A 16,181-nucleotide genomic window follows, 5' to 3' on the forward strand; every position below is an offset into this window, starting at 1 on the left:
TCCTTGATGTGTGGAAGAACAGGATCTGATGACACCATGGCTTGGTGAAAAAAGGTCAGATAAAGGAAAACTATTTTGAAAAGCTGGTCAAAGTTATATGTGAAATAGGATAGGGAAAGCAGGAGTCTGAAGTCCTCAATCTCTGGAAGAACAGAATCTTATTATGCCATGGCTCAGTAAAGTGGAGGAACTTAGAAGGGAAAATTAGTAATGAAAGTTGCTTAAAGTTGTGTGAAAGAGGATAGGGTCTTGGTCAGATTTATTATATTATATTATGTTGGTGATCCTGGCCATCGAGAAAAATCTGTTATATGGCTAGAATATCACTAGTAAATAGAATATACATAAATATACTATCTGAAACATGCTTGGCTTGTGTCTGAAAAATACTTGCGCCTTGGGCTTGGGTAATGCTTGGCCAAGGATTTGCTCAAATACAGTCTGAATGTCAAATGAGCCTTAAACTTTACTGCAGGCCTGGTCCTAGCCTATTTTGGGTGCGGCAAAGCCTCTTCTAGCCTGATGGGCCTCATTCTCATCCAGGCCCATTTCCAGCCCAGCCCATATGATTTTTTTTTCCTTGGGTTAGGGGAAAATGCAGGCATTTCCATGGTCATCTACCTCTTGGTGACTTTGGATGAAGAAATTCTGAATGCATTACTAGACATCATCATTAGCAGATCTTTCTGTTGTTTGGAAAATCGTGAGTCAGAACCTGTACTGTTTGCTACATGAAATAATCATAGAAGTTAACTTTTGATTACTTGTATGCATGTGTAGACACTGTAGTAACAATCAGCCTGAAATGAGGGGGTTATATTAAGTGCTGTTACTGTGGCGCTCCTATTGAGGTAAATGTATGGAGCAGATAAGGAGTAGATTCTCCATGATGAAGGTTATGGCTTAAGCATTTTAGAGGGGGCGATCCATGAAGTTACTTGTGCAAGGAGACTGAATAATGTTCCTAAGTTTAATTCAATTCAGTTTCATAGAGGGCATGACAATCAGTGGGCTATATTTCCTCATAAAGAACCATCTTTTGACAACGGGCCATGCATTCCTGCAAAATGAAAATGTCGAATGATCCATAATTTGGGACCTTGGTTGTCATCATCTTTATGTCCAAAAATTGCTTCAAATTATTAGTAAAATTATCCCCCTCTGATGGAAGATGAGAAAGCGCATCATTTTGTTCTACAAGGTTCTAGAGTGTGTGTTAAAGGTTTTCTTTTATAAGGGTCAAAAGGCTGGACATACTGTACGCAATAAATTTAGGTGACTGCATGCAATGTCAAGAAGGATCTTCTGTTTATTTTAGAAGGTCAGCGTGTAACTTGTCTTCCAAAGTTCTCAAGCCTTTGATTACTCTTGATGAGGTAGAATGTAAACTGGTAGCTTTAGGCAACTAATCTGCCGATTTGGAAAAAATAAAATGTTGGTTCTGCTAAAGCAGATCGCAAAATCAACCCAGTAAAATTGATGATGGTGTTAGATTATTGTATATTTGGGCAATAAAGAGCATGAAAGTGGATGATGAATACTGTAACACTAATGTGACTGCTGGTATGCATTTAATAAATTTAGAAGGGCAAGGTGGACAGACCAATGTAGGGGGGTCAAATCTGCGAGGATTGGAGAATACAGAATAGTTACAGTTACTTGGATCATTACTTCCGAAGGAAGACTTGATAAAGTGCTATTATAGTGAGAACTAGTCCTTCATGGAAACTGAACAATTATATACATCAGCGATCCTTTAGACAGAGAAAAAGGCAATGTACTATGTTGTGCATTAAAGAGCTTGCTTCTGCATCAGGAAGTATTTTGTCCAATGTTGTTATGATTTTACTTGTCCCTGATTCCATAAATTTGTACAAACAGCTTCAGTAATATTATTCCTTTAATTAGAAACTGTGTGATATTGTTATCTTTTAAAATCTATGAATCTTTGTGGATGTCAGTTAGCAGAACTTCTCTTGAAAAATCCCTACATTGCTGAGTATACAGTTTCGTGGTTGCTGTTGATATCTGTCTGCCAGATATTTGACCTTTATTTTTCTTCTGCAGGAATTTGACAGTCACCTGTGGACGGAAGAGAACATGCATGCCCTCCGAGTGACATAGTAGACAAACATCATGAATCTTGTTAGACAACTTTTTATCAAACCGATTTGAGGAAGATTTCATCTTGTTATTTTCATATTTAGGGATCAAGTATTGGACATTCCATCAATGTTCTTCTTGTTTTATCTTGATGCCTGAGTTTCTCAGTCATTTAATAGTTGCAAGCCTTAGTTTTGTTTTTTTCATCTTTTCTCAAATTTCATGGGCCTTTCACATGCTCTGAGCTTAACCTTTCTATAACATAGTACATGCTCATGATGTTGATCCGGCCATCTACCTTCTAGTTGTGCGTTCTCTGGGGGCAAATTTAAATAAATGGTTTGGCAGGCCAACCAACATTTCTTAGACTTAAAAAAAAAAAAAAAAAAAGCTTTCTTCCTTTCTCCCTTGACAAAAGGAAAAAAATCAATTGCATGTGAAAATATGGTTACTGAAAATACTTGGTTTGAATACTGAAAATTCTGGGAGTATGATGGCTGTGAACTTGTATCCATGAGTAATTTAGGTCAAAGTAGAGTTTGATTAAATTTATTAGGCATTTATAAACCAACCATGCATGAGCCAATTGATGACTCATTCTTAGCGGGTTGTTGTTATCGGGCGCCGAAGTCATTTTCTAGTTCTACTTTGGTGGCATCGATCAATCAGTGCTATCTTTTCTGACAGTTACCAAATGTTAAAATCCGGTGCAAATGTCCTCTGTTTTCGAAATTCGTTTTTAGCTGATAGGCACTGCAATGTGAAACCAAAAAGTTTAAGATTTTACCGTATCTTTTTTGATAATAGGCTTTAACCGTATCAAATTATCAGTCTATTCATGTGGAATGTTCGGTGATGGGACGTTGTCTAACCCAAAATTTTAAGCCTGCCGCGCGTGAAACACTATTCGTCATAGTTGTTTCATTTGCTGCTGCCTATTCAAAAACTTAATCATCTTAGTTTGCCTTCACACTTGCTTACCAAATGACTTCTTGTTTTTATGTTTATGAGAGGCTTTCTTATACTCCATCCAAACAGTCTCTTCTGACGTAGTTGCACGCATATATTTTATCTCAGAGTTATTGACTTAAATGGCTGATTTTGTGAAGTCAGCGAATGCCATATGGCTGAACGTTTTTTTATGCAATCATGTTTGTGCATACGTTATTCGAACCTTTGGATGAGGTAACAATTAATTTCTTTATCTCTGGAACTGGTGTTGGACGTTACTCTTTAACTGGAGTAGGTTTAAATTCTTGTGCAAAATGCATCTGCGGACAAAGTTTTGAACTCAAGAGGGGATTGAAGTAGGTTTGATGCTCGTTGGACTATTTAGTGGTCTGATGCAACTCCAGCCACTGTGTATCCATCGAGATGCATGATAGGTTCGGTGCTGTGGCCCTTATGCATGCCTGGGATGCGTGTTCCCATGTGTGATTAATAGCAAATACTGCGTTGGACCATCAAAGTGGTTCCAATCATACTTGAGCTATGTCTGAACGCCTGGTAGACTCCATTACTAATTCCCATAAAACAGGGCTAACAAACTGCTACCTTCTGCCTAATTACTGGCTTTCTTGTTATGGTAGTCCCCTTCCTTCCCGTTCCCTTCGTAGGAGCTTGTCTGTTGACCAACGTCTTAGCTCTATTTTATTGGTTCCTTCTTCACGGAAGGTATGGAGAAACCAGCTATCAGACTCGCATTAGCTTTGCTTCTCTCACCGAGGTGGACCTACATGCCATTTCTTTAGCAGCTCGTCTTCTTTTCGTTGTTTATTTATTTATTAGTTTTCAATCTGAAGAAGAACTTCAGACCAGCTATTATGAAAGTCTCATCAAACAAAAAGGTCTTAGGTGAAGCCTAGGCTCTAAACAAGGTGCATGCCGTGCAAACTTCCATATTTGACGGCTTTGGAATCCATGTCTGCAAGTTCTACAATGCAATGTTGTTCGCTAAAAGAAAGTGTTGTTTAATCTGAATTCTGGTGCTTAGGTGCTAGATTTCCATAAATCTTTACGGTGACAAAGGCTTCATTGTTATGATTGTGGGTGCTGGTTTAGACTTTTGCATATCCCTCCCTCTGCTCTTAGAATCATGAAAAATAGAAGCTCCCTTAGACCAGAACTTATTTCTAACAAGGAAAAATCTGCAATTGACTTTTATTTTTCGACTACCAGTCGGTCAATCATCGGATTTGAGATGACTTAAAACTCTGTTTCCTTGATCCCCTCGCAAGTTTTCCTTCTACACCTGCCAAGGGTGGTCAGTCAATGCTTAGAAGGTAGTCTATACTCAATAGGTTGGAGGTTGCTTAGTTATGGGGGCTAAGGTTTGATAGCAACTTATTCTTGATATTGTTACTGCCCAAGAAAGACATGACACAAAATAGAAGGTTGTCTCTTGCTTGACGACTCCTCTTTCCCTCGTCCCTACTTTACAATGAAGCTCTTAAGCATCACGTTTCCTTTGTGATATTATGTTGTTGCTCCCTTTATTCTTTTCCCATCCGCCCTTCCCTTTCCTCTTCCTTTGTGGAAAGAGAAGGGGAAGAGACAAGAGATCTAAAGAATACCCCAGCCATGTAAAGGATAATAAGTCCTTCAGGATAGAAAGTATCAGATTCCTCCGTCCCTAAAACCAAGCATGACCGGTACTCAGAAGCCAAGGTGAGTCTCAAGACATTGCCAAAGCTTCTCCCTCTCCATACTAGGAGGAATTGGGTGTTATTCCAAAGGCATGGGAAGGTCAGTTCTTCCATGTTTCCAGCCTCGAAGCCAGTGTCTTCTTTTGACCGAGGATGCCTCTAACTTCTGTTCTTCTCTCACTAAAGATCTCAAAAGGCTCGAGCAGTCGTTTGCAACGGACTCGGTGTCTCTCAAGTGGTCCGTCGAAGCCATGAGCCTTCTGAAGAAGATGCAGGTTGAACTCCTCGTCTTGTTCAAGAAATCCAAGCTGCCAATCTCTTATGGAGCTGAGGAGGATTGGTTTGATCAATACATGAAAGAAACTGCAACTCTTTTGGATTTTTGCAACTCACTAAAGTCTGCAGTCTCTGGAATAAATCGGTATCGCATGGTGGTAGAACTTGCAATCCAAAAGCTTGGTGAGGTCGACAATTCATCCACCATGGCTGATGTCAACAACATCGAATTCGAGAGAGTGCATAGAAGAAACCATGAGAAACTTTTGGATGCTGGAGTAATGAAAGAAACATCAAGACTAGGCAGTGGAATCTCATCAGGAGGCAACCAAATGCAGGTGAAGAGTATGGCTGTTGTGATGCTTGCTGCCAAGACTACAATGATAGTTTTATCATTGCTCCTCGTATCAGCCATGGTTTCTCCTGTTTCCATCGACATGGGAAATGGAGACATCACTCATAAGGTACCTCAGCTCAAGCCATGCATGGAGTTGCTCACACAATTGGTTGGGAGGTTTCATGAGAGATCTCCAAGGCCTGAGAGTGGCTCTGGACTGGCTTTGGTTGAGCATGAGATGGTGGATGAGGTGGTGGGAGATTTGAGAGCCCAGGTGGTGGAAGGAAGGGTTGATGACAGAGAGAGATTCTTGAGTGGTGTTGAGTTGCTGAGGACAAGGTCAGCTGGGTTGAATGAGGGAGTGGAGAGGTTTGATGCTGCGGTGGATGAGGTGTTTGAAGAGGTGATGAGAGGGAGAAATGAGATGCTGGGAATGTTCAGGGATGGAGCCTTGTCTGGGGGATGAATTCTTGCTGCACCAGCGGATATTGGGGGATGTCAAACATTGTGAGGATTTTCTGGTAGTTTTTATCCTGTAATTTGTTTTGATGTGTAATGTGATGATGCTAAAAGTATTGAAAGCTAATTCTAGCGGGGTGTATGATGCTTATGCTTAAAAAAAGGGCTGAAAAAGGTCTGGCTAAGTTATGAATATCTTAACAATTAAGCTGGACCAATATTTGTCAAATTTATATCCATAGGTTTTATGCTTTATTCTAAAAATGAAAATGTTGTTCAGCATAAAAAAAGCAATATTTCTGCCTATAATCTTATCTTTAAACGACACAATCTAAAGTCTCCATCCTATTATGCTCCAAACGTATCTAATGTTAAATAGTTACCATAAATTTATTTGGGATAAATGTATATTTAATAGTAGATATTAGTCAAGCCATTAAGATAACTCCTTAGGGCATGAATGGAAAGCAGTTCTAACAAAGCATTTGATATATTTTTTCTGCGACTCCATCAGAGAATAAGTATGAGGTATTTGAAGGATGACTAATCAACAATAAACAAAGCATCACAGCTAAAAAGCACTTTCTTAGCTTAGAAGGAATTTGATACTGAAAAGGACACAAAGTTCATTTTACAGCCAACGATCCGCTCATAGGATTCCAGCGAAAATTGGAGACTACCATAAACCAGGCCAGATTGAAAGCCTTCAGAAGCAACAATAAGGCTGTTTAAAAAATATCAATACACTGATAAAGTTGTACATGATACAAGATTGGCAGTCTAAGTCCACAGGATCATGGAAATCATTATGATCTGGCAAATGATATGACGCGGAAATATACAAACTGCCACAAAATACAAGCAAAAATCCGCAAGAATAGCACCTGTATGAATATGGGGCCAAGCCAAAATTTTACTTGATCAAATGAAATACATGACACAAGAACCAGGATCTTCCGACCTCCCAAAGCAAGAGAGCTTTAACTAAAGATGGGCAAGTGCAGATTTTCAGCCTCAGCTTCACTCATCAACATGCAGCATATCCATGATAACGACCATGTTATCTCCAGGCATCGGCTGAACCAAAGCAACATGCATGAATGTGACGATGACTTGAATAGGAACAACTCTTTCCTCTTCTTTCACCAATGTTCAGGAAATCATATCTCATCTTGTTGACTGTGCAGGGTTATTTCGCTTCTCTTCTGCTCTGTGATGGAAAAGTTTCGCTATAGATCGTCTTTCACAATCCTGCAGGTAAGTTTTAGAATTAGACTAATTAGGACACAACAAGCTTAGTGAGAACAGATATGCTCAACTTTTTATAAGCTAAAAGGATCAGTATTAGAATTAGAAGAATCAGAAGAAGACAAGTGAAAATAAACAAGCTGGAAATTTTCTGAGCTGGTGTAGTGTTTCCCACGCACCTTGAACATACTAAGGTGAAAAGGTTTCCCAGGATTCATCCTACCGAGCTTCAGATATGTGTAAGCAAAACTCAGCTGGTCACGTGGAGTAAAGCGGTCAACCTCGTTGAACCACAGGCAGGAGAACAAGTTTGACATTGGTGTGTGAGCTCGCACGATGAAAGAACCTTCTGGGACATCTGTCCATAATTAACAGCAGAAATGGTGAGATTGATGCCAACATGCATATTTTATATTCATGGAAAGAAGTTTAGATAAGATTGTGTACGGCTAGGAAGCAGTTTGCTAGGATCCGAGGGATCAAATCTTTTCAGTCCATCAGACTGGTAGAATTCGAACTGTTGATCAATGATAGTATGGTTGTATTTGTTCAGCTTCTTATTTTGCATCACCTCCTCCCAAACACAATGCCGATCATAGTGATTAGAAATGGCATATTCATAACCGTGCCGCCAAAGGAAATACTCTAGGATGAGGTAAGGATCGCTCTGAAGTCGCAATTTGCTGTCCAGCCAGATTGAATACCTGAATTTAGATATCACAAGTCCTAAAATTAGAAAGTGGAAGTTGTATATAAATAATAAAATGAAAAGCAAAACTTTTACATAAATCATGATCAAACAAATATGAATACATACATCTTAACAGGAACATGGAGACACAGGATGAAATAAAAAGATCAACAGAAACATATAGATTAAAGGTCCAAAAAGTAATATCAGATATTATGACTTATTCAACATTACAAAAAGGATTTATTTTTAATAACCAAATTATTGACTATGTAAAGCACATGGTATCCCCCCACCCCCAACCAAAAAGGAGAAAAGAGAGAGAGTCATGCAAGCACACTGTGCCTAAGCATTAGTCTTCATTATTTGCCTTGCTAGTCATATAGCTTTATTCTCACCTGGCAGTAGGGAAGAGACGATGTGACAAAAACTTTGGTATCTTCCCAACTCTCCGCATGTCAGCATACGGTAAGTTTTTAACCACTATAATCTTCCACAGACCAATAAACCCCATATTATCCATATTTTCGCCTTCTAACAATAAAGTCTGCAATGTACTTTCATCCACAAACATAACGAAGCAGACATTTTTCCTTGATAGACGCGTAATCTGCAGGGATTTTAATAATTTCAATTCAGCAACAAAAAGAAGTAAGCCTGTGTTTCATATGATGATTGATCATGCAAAGAGTTGTCATCTACTCAGTGCCACTCATGAGAAGGTCAAAGAAGCATGTTCCAAGAAGAATCCGATGCATAAATATAGCAGCTATTGCTTAAACAATGAGCACAACATGCACCCTGCTTATGCTTGTCCAAAGGAAGGATTTAGTATAATCCAAAAAAGAAATCATATAAATCACTCAACAAAACTGTAGAGAATATTTTTATATAAATGGATGAAGTAATTAGGGTAAAGCAAGTAATTTCTTTAAATCATGAGAACGGAGTGAATGACCAAGTGAACATGAAGGAATAAAAAGATAGCCTAGTGCACGAGGTTCCTACCACCAAGGTTTGGGGAGGGTGGATGTACTTAGCCTTACCACCATCATGCAGAGAGGTTGTTTTTGTTTTCTGATGTACGTAGACTTACCACCATCATGCACAGAGATTGTTTCCGATTTCTAAACCTGTGACACAAAGGTCGCAGTGGAGCAACCTTACCATTGCTCCAAGACCCACCTAGGTCACATGAAGGATTGTTGGCCCCAATTTTGATATGAAGTGGTCATTGTGATATGCTATCAAGAAAAAAAATGGAGAAAGGGGAAAAAACACATTATGATGAGACTCCTAAAATTTCACATACATTTGCATCATTACCACTCAACTGGAACCTAGGAATATGAGCATATTATGTTTCTTTTCAGGCCTCATATCAGCTGTACATCTAACTACTTTAGTCAAGGACAGAACAAGAGTTCTCAACATGTAGCACATAATCTTCATGATTGCAACTTGATCATTGTTTAAAATGGAGATATCAACTTCCCACTTTATTCAAGTTGGCAGGTACCACATTGATGCAATCAAAGATGACGATGCCATCAATAGGAGTAAATGCAAGAAGGCACAGGAATCTGCACCTAAAATAGGAATACTGCACCTTGAAACTTTAATTACTACCCATCAACTTTCTGCAATCTCAATATTGGGTACCATACTGGTATCTTCCTGATTCGGAACAGTATAGTGGGTATGTACGGTATGCATCCATATTGAAACAGCTCTCCAACCATTTTTCTCACATTTTATCTTGGTACATCGCAGTATGGGTCAATACGCCTCGGTACAGATTGGTACACACCTTGGTATGGGATGGTACAGGATGGTACATGGCAGTATGGGGCCTGTACTGACCCAAACTGGAATTTCATACTGATTCTTGCTCGGTACAGTACAATATGTCATGTACCGAGTGCTATGGCAATTCATGGTACTCATAGCTTTTACGTATCATCAACTACATATGAAGAAAGTAAAACACTTGAGAATAAGATCCATTGTTCCTAGATAAGAGAAAACTAACATGGAGAAGTAATTTTTTTTAATAAAAAAGGGAGAGAAGAGATGGCTTCATCTGGACTTCAGGATAAACTACTAATTTTTTTTTTCCGAGAACCATCTTTATATACGCTGATATCCTATCTGGATCTGAATATCTGTTTTATCAGTTCCCACATTTGGATGTTCGTGTTTGGATAACATATCAACATCTAAATCCATATCTATAACAGGAAAGAGATTTACAAAAAATGAATACATATCCATATCTGATATAGACATGCAGATGTTGATATTCAAAAAGTTTTCAGCACAGTTGAGCTTTACCAAATTTGTTTTAAGCCCTGCTGGTTCAGACTTTAAGCAGATCACATCTGAGCTTATGCAAATGCAGTTGAAAGTGTACGCCAACATTAGAATAATAATTCAAATGACTGAGCAGGACATATTGCAGATCGTGAAGGTGATATGTGAGTTATGTTTGATACAGTAATGATCATATTGGTGCATTGTCAAGGATTTGTTGACCAACTCAGCAATTTGAACAAGAAAGTTCTATGTAATTATAATTTAACTCTTAAGAGTTGAAGCAACAAAAAATTGACACCTTACCCAGAATCTGAATTTAGGGTTATGGCATGATTAAACCACGTGTTATGATGGGAAGATGTCAAATATTTGTCTACATTTTAGTCAACCACTTGAGGAGAAAATCATCCAAGATATTTTGGTGAGTTAACTTTAAATGTGGAGACTGTTGAAGAAAGATCCAAGACAATTCCCACATATGATAAGAAAACCACTTCCTGCATGCTTATCCCAAAAAGATTGGTCTAAGCACTGAAAGCTATTTTAGAAAAGACATCCAATGTCTAACTCTTGTATAGTTTTATAAAGTGAAAAACACGTGCTAAGGATAGTTCCCACCAATAATATATAGGCCAGACCATTGTGATCCTCAGCCAGAGAATATTTCAATCTCATGTAGTAAAGCCCACTATCAGAAATAAGAAATCTACAACAACCACTAGCATTTAGTAATAAGGTCATACAGATTAAACAAAGAATCAATTTCACAGTTAAAGCTAAAATACCGAGCCTCATGTATCAAATTTTTTTAAAACAATGCACCATTCAGAATGTCAAAAGAACTATACAACAAAATATAACATTTGGCAAGAAAATAATTTCTACTGTAATTTCAAATTGAATGACTGCATAGAGTTCCATAAAGGTTGATGATTCAAAAGGAAAAAAAAAAAATTCAATCAATATCTAAACAAATACAACTCCAATAAACAAGCTAAGTTCATAAAAAATATACTGACAAAGACATAAGAAAAGAGAACTAGCCACAAGAAAACATGGGGTACTAATAAATAAATGGGATATTTCATGCCTCTTCAATTTATAGTCTTTTTTTATAAAAATTACCGTCTTTCCAAATGGAGTTCTTAAACGGTCTGAGTTACCAAAGATGCAAGAAGATACAGCTATGTGACAACTGCTCATGTATCTCACATCATCTTCTGAAAGGTCAAAGCCAGTGCTTGGTGATCCATGAGGGCCTTTAACAAAGCCACAGTTAATTTTCTGGTCATGGGCATAATATGACTCCTCTCTTTCTTGGAGAGTCTGGTGGCCAGCAAATCTTGGCTCCCAGTTCTCAGATCCACTAGGCCTGTCTTCAACATCAGTATACTGCAAGGAAAACCTTGCAAATTTCTTGTTTTCAACGGGCTCTACAAGTAGAGCTGTAGAATTCAAGAATTTTATCTCACAAGATGAACCTGATGGACATTTCAAGAAAAAAGAGTTTCAGGAAAACAAGACCAAGTAACAAAGAATGATGGTGAATATTTATCGCAGACAGACATATATAAGGTGCCAATTTACCCCCATAGATTAAAGGCTATAAACACACTAAAGCAAAGATCTTGATAAGGGAACAAAAACAAAATGCAAGACTATAAGTGCTGCAAGCAGATTCTACTGTGAAAATTCTACACTAACGAAGCCCCAAAATAAATAAATTGGCATGCACGCAGCCAAAAGGATTCTATAGCAGGCTTAGTGGATGCTTTGCAGTTTTGAAGTATTACTATTAAGCAGCATCAGGCCCCTTACAAAATCATGCATCTATTTTAAGTAATTTACAGAAGGGATGTTGGCTTGATTCTATCTCAGACAATTTAATGCAGATTCCATTTAGTCACTGGAGTTATTGCCTATGCATTAAGCATGTGGTAGAAAACACTCAAGATCAGTAACTGAGGAAGATAAGATTTAAATGGGCTAATCCATAGGATCAGTTTTTTGATTGGGTTATGTATGCATTGGCTGCTTTGATTTCTTCATAAAGTTCATGTGGAAGAAGATGAAGAAGAAAAAGAAGATGCACAGATAATATTCATAGCATTTATTGAGGAGGCAGAGATAAAGAGCAATATTGGGAGCTTCAAAATTATATTAATAAATGGCAATTATAGGCATTTGAAGTACATTACTTGATGAAACTCTCATGTTCAGTAAGAAAGAAATCATGAAAACCATATGGATTTCTTTCTAATAATTTTAACACGTTATGGTGCTAATAGTTTACTATCATAAGATTTCCCAGATGGAAACTCTAGTTAAAGAAAACAGTGTTGTTGAAAGAGGGTTGATCCAGTGGATTATGAGATTAATTTTATTACTTATGACATTATTTGCATTGGACTTTCAGTCACTGGATGAAAGTAAATTTAGACAAAGGCTGCATCAAAAAATTATGAAAAGAAGAAGAACCCCCAATGCATATAAAACACAAAAATATAACCAAAAGTTTCTAGATGAAGAATGCAGAAGGAAATATTTAGTATAAGAATTTCTATGCGGACAGTATGTCTTGGTAGTTAAAGAAAATTATAGAAGTTTGTGGCTTTAGCTATGGAAGATAGGACGGCCCTATAGCAAAAGATAACTGTGAAACAAAAGCCTCCCAAAATAAGGAAATATGAGGAAGGTACAAAGTATTCTTTAAGAACTACATTCAGTATTAATAAGGTCAACTATGTAACAAGTAGCCCGATGAACAAGGATCCTTGAAAAACCCCAGATATTACCCAATGCTTGAGTTGGGCAATGTCAGTTTATAAAAATAAAAGAAATTGAGATGGTAAACCCCTTCAATGCCCAAACATGTGGTCTAAACCCTTCACATGCCTAGCCCAGCACTAAAACATACTGGAACTAAAACTAGGTTTCCTTGTTACATTTTGAAAGAGTATGTTTTCCAGATATTCCCTTTCTAATTTATCAAGATATTGGAAATCTATGTTGTTGTCCACTCTTCTTTGGCAACAAGTTGGAAGATATTTGTTGCGTTGCATTAACTTTCATTGATTTTATTTTCTTCCTGCATATGATCTCCTAATTATTCTGATATGGTTTTCTAAGGTCTATCCATTTGTTTAACTAAATACTACTCCACCATCCCATTGATCTAGATACACACATCATAAAGTATGTAGCTCAAAATTCAGTGGGATTGGAGAGCTCTAAACAATAAATTAGAATAAATCAGTTTAATCTTTCAGCTGAACCATCCATTTCAATTTCAGATGATGCAAAATCTAAAACATCTTCATTTTGCTACCATCATGACGTATGGTGTTTGTCATTCATTTAGATTGCTCATAATATATTTTAGAATGATAAAATTTTGGCTAAGAGACTCCTGGTAGAACTCTCTCACTCTCACACTCTCTTGCCCACCCCCGCTCCCCACCGCCACGCGTGTGTCTTTGCATGGGTGCTTATGCATGCATCACAAGCATGCACACATGTGCATGCTTGTAGGTGTCTATGTGACCTTATTTCAATTGTTCCATCATCTAGTGACAAGCTTTCAAATGATCTGAGACGGAAAAAAAATATCTGCAACAACAGATTTCCAAGCTTTCAATTCTATCAGAAATTATTGTTTCCTTTTTATTTTGATAATTTGGTCCAAGGTTATTTCTAAGGATTCAGTTCCCAGCAGGACGTTCTATGGGACACCGGAATGGAGTACCATCCCATGTGTTGGGATGGCGGCGTCCCGCTAGCGTCCCAGCATCCCGATCGAGACGTTTTACGATATTATTTGTCCCAAATGTCGGGACAGGGCAAGACGGCGGCGCGTTACATTCCATGAAAAAATCGGGTCAACCCTATCCGATGGGATTTAAAACTTTGGTTATTTCCAAATACTCACTGACTATTAATAGGAGCTTTGACCTATGTACTGATACTTTTCTATTATATGTCCACATGATGGTTGTACACTACTCTCTTTGCATCTTAGATCCTTTCTTCAGCGTAGCTTCCAGTTAGAGATTAAGCTGTTTTAGAGACAGATTAACTGGATACGGCTCTCTTATAAGTTGCAGGTTGAATCATGAGATTGCTTACTATTTTAGTTAGTCTAATTGCCATGATGGGGTCATGTTGCAACCAAGATACCTAATTAAGAATCCCTCCTTATTTAAGCAGATCAGAAGTGAGAAACCAATTTAACAGCCCAAGACATAAGGAAGATTGCCTGTTGTAATCTTATCAATGTGAACTCTACACAGACTGTTGCGTAGAGCAAAAAGGATTATGTAATGAACCTCCTCCAAAATACAGGCCTCCAACAGATCAAGTCAGCAAACTGTTGCGTAGAGCAAAAAGGATTATGTAATGAACCTCCTCCAAAATACAGGCTTCCAACAGATCAAGTCAGCAAATTGACAAAGTCCATCCATTTGTCATTGTTATCCTTTTCTTTAGTCTAGGACTTCTAGTTAACAGAAGTATAGGGAACAATATAAGTTAGTATATATTGTCTTAGTTGTATTTCGTAAAGCATGAATGCAGATTTGTCCTTTCCCCCTTTCTTTGTTCTAAAAGAATCATTTCCCTTAAAACTTAAAGCGTTCAGGGCACCATGAGAAATCAGACCTCAAACACAAGTGAAGAAGATAAAACTCACTAGAAGATTTGCGATGCTTCGGCTTCCTCTTTGAGCCTGACTTCTTCTCAGAACTAGATGTGTGGCCCTGTTCCAACTTATTCCCACGACCGATTCTTCCCAAAACCTCAGTAGAACCTTTCTCACCTGCATCCAAGAATGCATCTTTCTTGACTCCAACCATTCCACCATCATGACCATGATCGCGATGAACCCCGTTATCATGTTTCATATCATCATGATTATCCAACACATCAAAACCATCATCATACTCATCGTCAGGATCAACATCTTTCGCTCCATTATCCCCATTATTCGTCCGTGAGGCCTCATACTCCTTCTTATAAGCATCCAGCTCGGCCAGCCTTGCCTCATTATACAATCTTCCTCCATTCTTACTCCCTCCTCGCTTCTCATCATGCCTATCCTGACGATCTTTAGCAAAAAGCTGCCCTTTTGCACCGCTTTCCCGCCCCAAGATCTGATCTTTTTTAACATTACCGCGCTTCTCCTCACCGTAATCCTGGTCCCGTCGCCTGTCGTCCCGGTCCCAATACCTCGAATCCCGGCCGCTCGTGCCGGAGCCGTGGCCGAACTTGAGCTCCTTTGAGTACACTGAAGAACGATTGGATCGGGGTCGGAATTCCAAATCGGTCTTCACATTATTCCCGCCATCACCACCATCAAAAGCGTCGGATTTTCCTCCAGTTTCTGCTCAATTTCAAACAAACAGTGAGACGAGACCAGATCAAAGAAAGTAGGAGAAAGATTTGGGGCAAAAGGGGGGACCTTTGTGACGGGAGAAGATGTGAGAAGATAGGAGGGCGACGAAGAGCGCGAGGGCGAGGGTCAGGGCGAGAATAGTGGCGGCGGAGAAGCCGCGGTGGGGCTTGCCGGAGCGGCGGATCCGGGCGGGCTTGTGGTGAGGTAGGCGGAGGTCGGCGGCGGCGGGGTCGTGGTGGATCCGGACCAAGAAACGCTCCGCGCCTGCTTGCCGATACTGAGCCATTTCCGCATGGTTTTGGTTCTCGCTCTCGTCGTTCCTCCTCCAACCCAAAAAAAAACCGCTATTTTAATCCCGTTTCATTTTTTTTTTCTTTCCTTTTTTTTTTCCTCCCTTCCGGTTTTTTTTGAAGAGGAGAGAAATTGGTTGTTTCTCCGTTTTCTCTTATATTTTTCTATTCTATTATTTTGTCGTTTTTCTCAGGATAGAAATAATAGAAAAAAAAATTGAGGACCGATTCAATGATAAATCCACCTTCAATTTTATAAAATATTTTTTTACATATATATTTTTATAAATATTCAAATTTATATAAATATTTTTTTAAAATTAATATTTACATATATATATATATATATATTTTTTTTTTTCATAAAATATTTATATTATATATATATATTTTATTATTTTATTTTATATATATATCTATGTCATCT

General features: G+C 38.3%; 3 protein-coding genes across 4 annotated transcripts in view; 2 read left to right on the forward strand and 1 right to left on the reverse strand.

Annotated features, from left to right (window-relative positions):
* Positions 1 to 2,307, forward strand: part of LOC105051770 (protein disulfide-isomerase) — a 13,558-nt gene extending 11,251 nt beyond the window's left edge. Inside the window, exon 11 of the mRNA XM_010932368.4 lies at positions 2,068 to 2,307. The gene's annotated coding sequence lies outside the window, so the exon portion shown is untranslated. The remainder of the gene's footprint in view (positions 1 to 2,067) is intronic.
* Positions 2,308 to 4,705: 2,398 nt separating this feature from the next.
* On the forward strand, positions 4,706 to 5,947 carry LOC105051771 (uncharacterized). 2 transcript variants are annotated; one of them, XM_010932370.4, is made up of 2 exons: positions 4,709 to 4,848; positions 4,935 to 5,947. In XM_010932370.4, exon 2 carries the CDS (start codon positions 5,000 to 5,002, stop codon positions 5,825 to 5,827), a length of 828 nt encoding a protein of 275 aa, XP_010930672.1. In that variant the 5' UTR covers positions 4,709 to 4,848; positions 4,935 to 4,999; the 3' UTR covers positions 5,828 to 5,947. The 2 variants fall into 2 exon arrangements, with proteins under 2 accessions (XP_010930671.1, XP_010930672.1); XM_010932369.4 differs by having other exon boundaries at positions 4,706 to 5,947.
* Positions 5,948 to 6,719: 772 nt separating this feature from the next.
* Positions 6,720 to 15,804, reverse strand: LOC105051773 (uncharacterized). Its single transcript, XM_010932371.4, has 7 exons — positions 15,531 to 15,804; positions 14,763 to 15,452; positions 11,201 to 11,556; positions 8,158 to 8,369; positions 7,516 to 7,772; positions 7,248 to 7,426; positions 6,720 to 7,071 (listed from the first exon to the last, which is right to left on the reverse strand). Exons 1-7 carry the CDS (start codon positions 15,748 to 15,750, stop codon positions 6,988 to 6,990), a joined length of 1,998 nt encoding a protein of 665 aa, XP_010930673.1. The 5' UTR covers positions 15,751 to 15,804; the 3' UTR covers positions 6,720 to 6,987.
* Between the last annotated feature and the right edge of the window lie 377 nt (positions 15,805 to 16,181).

The sequence above is a fragment of the Elaeis guineensis genome, chromosome 9 (assembly GCF_000442705.2).
Source record: "Elaeis guineensis isolate ETL-2024a chromosome 9, EG11, whole genome shotgun sequence".
In the NCBI taxonomy this organism is placed as follows: domain Eukaryota; kingdom Viridiplantae; phylum Streptophyta; class Magnoliopsida; order Arecales; family Arecaceae; genus Elaeis; species Elaeis guineensis.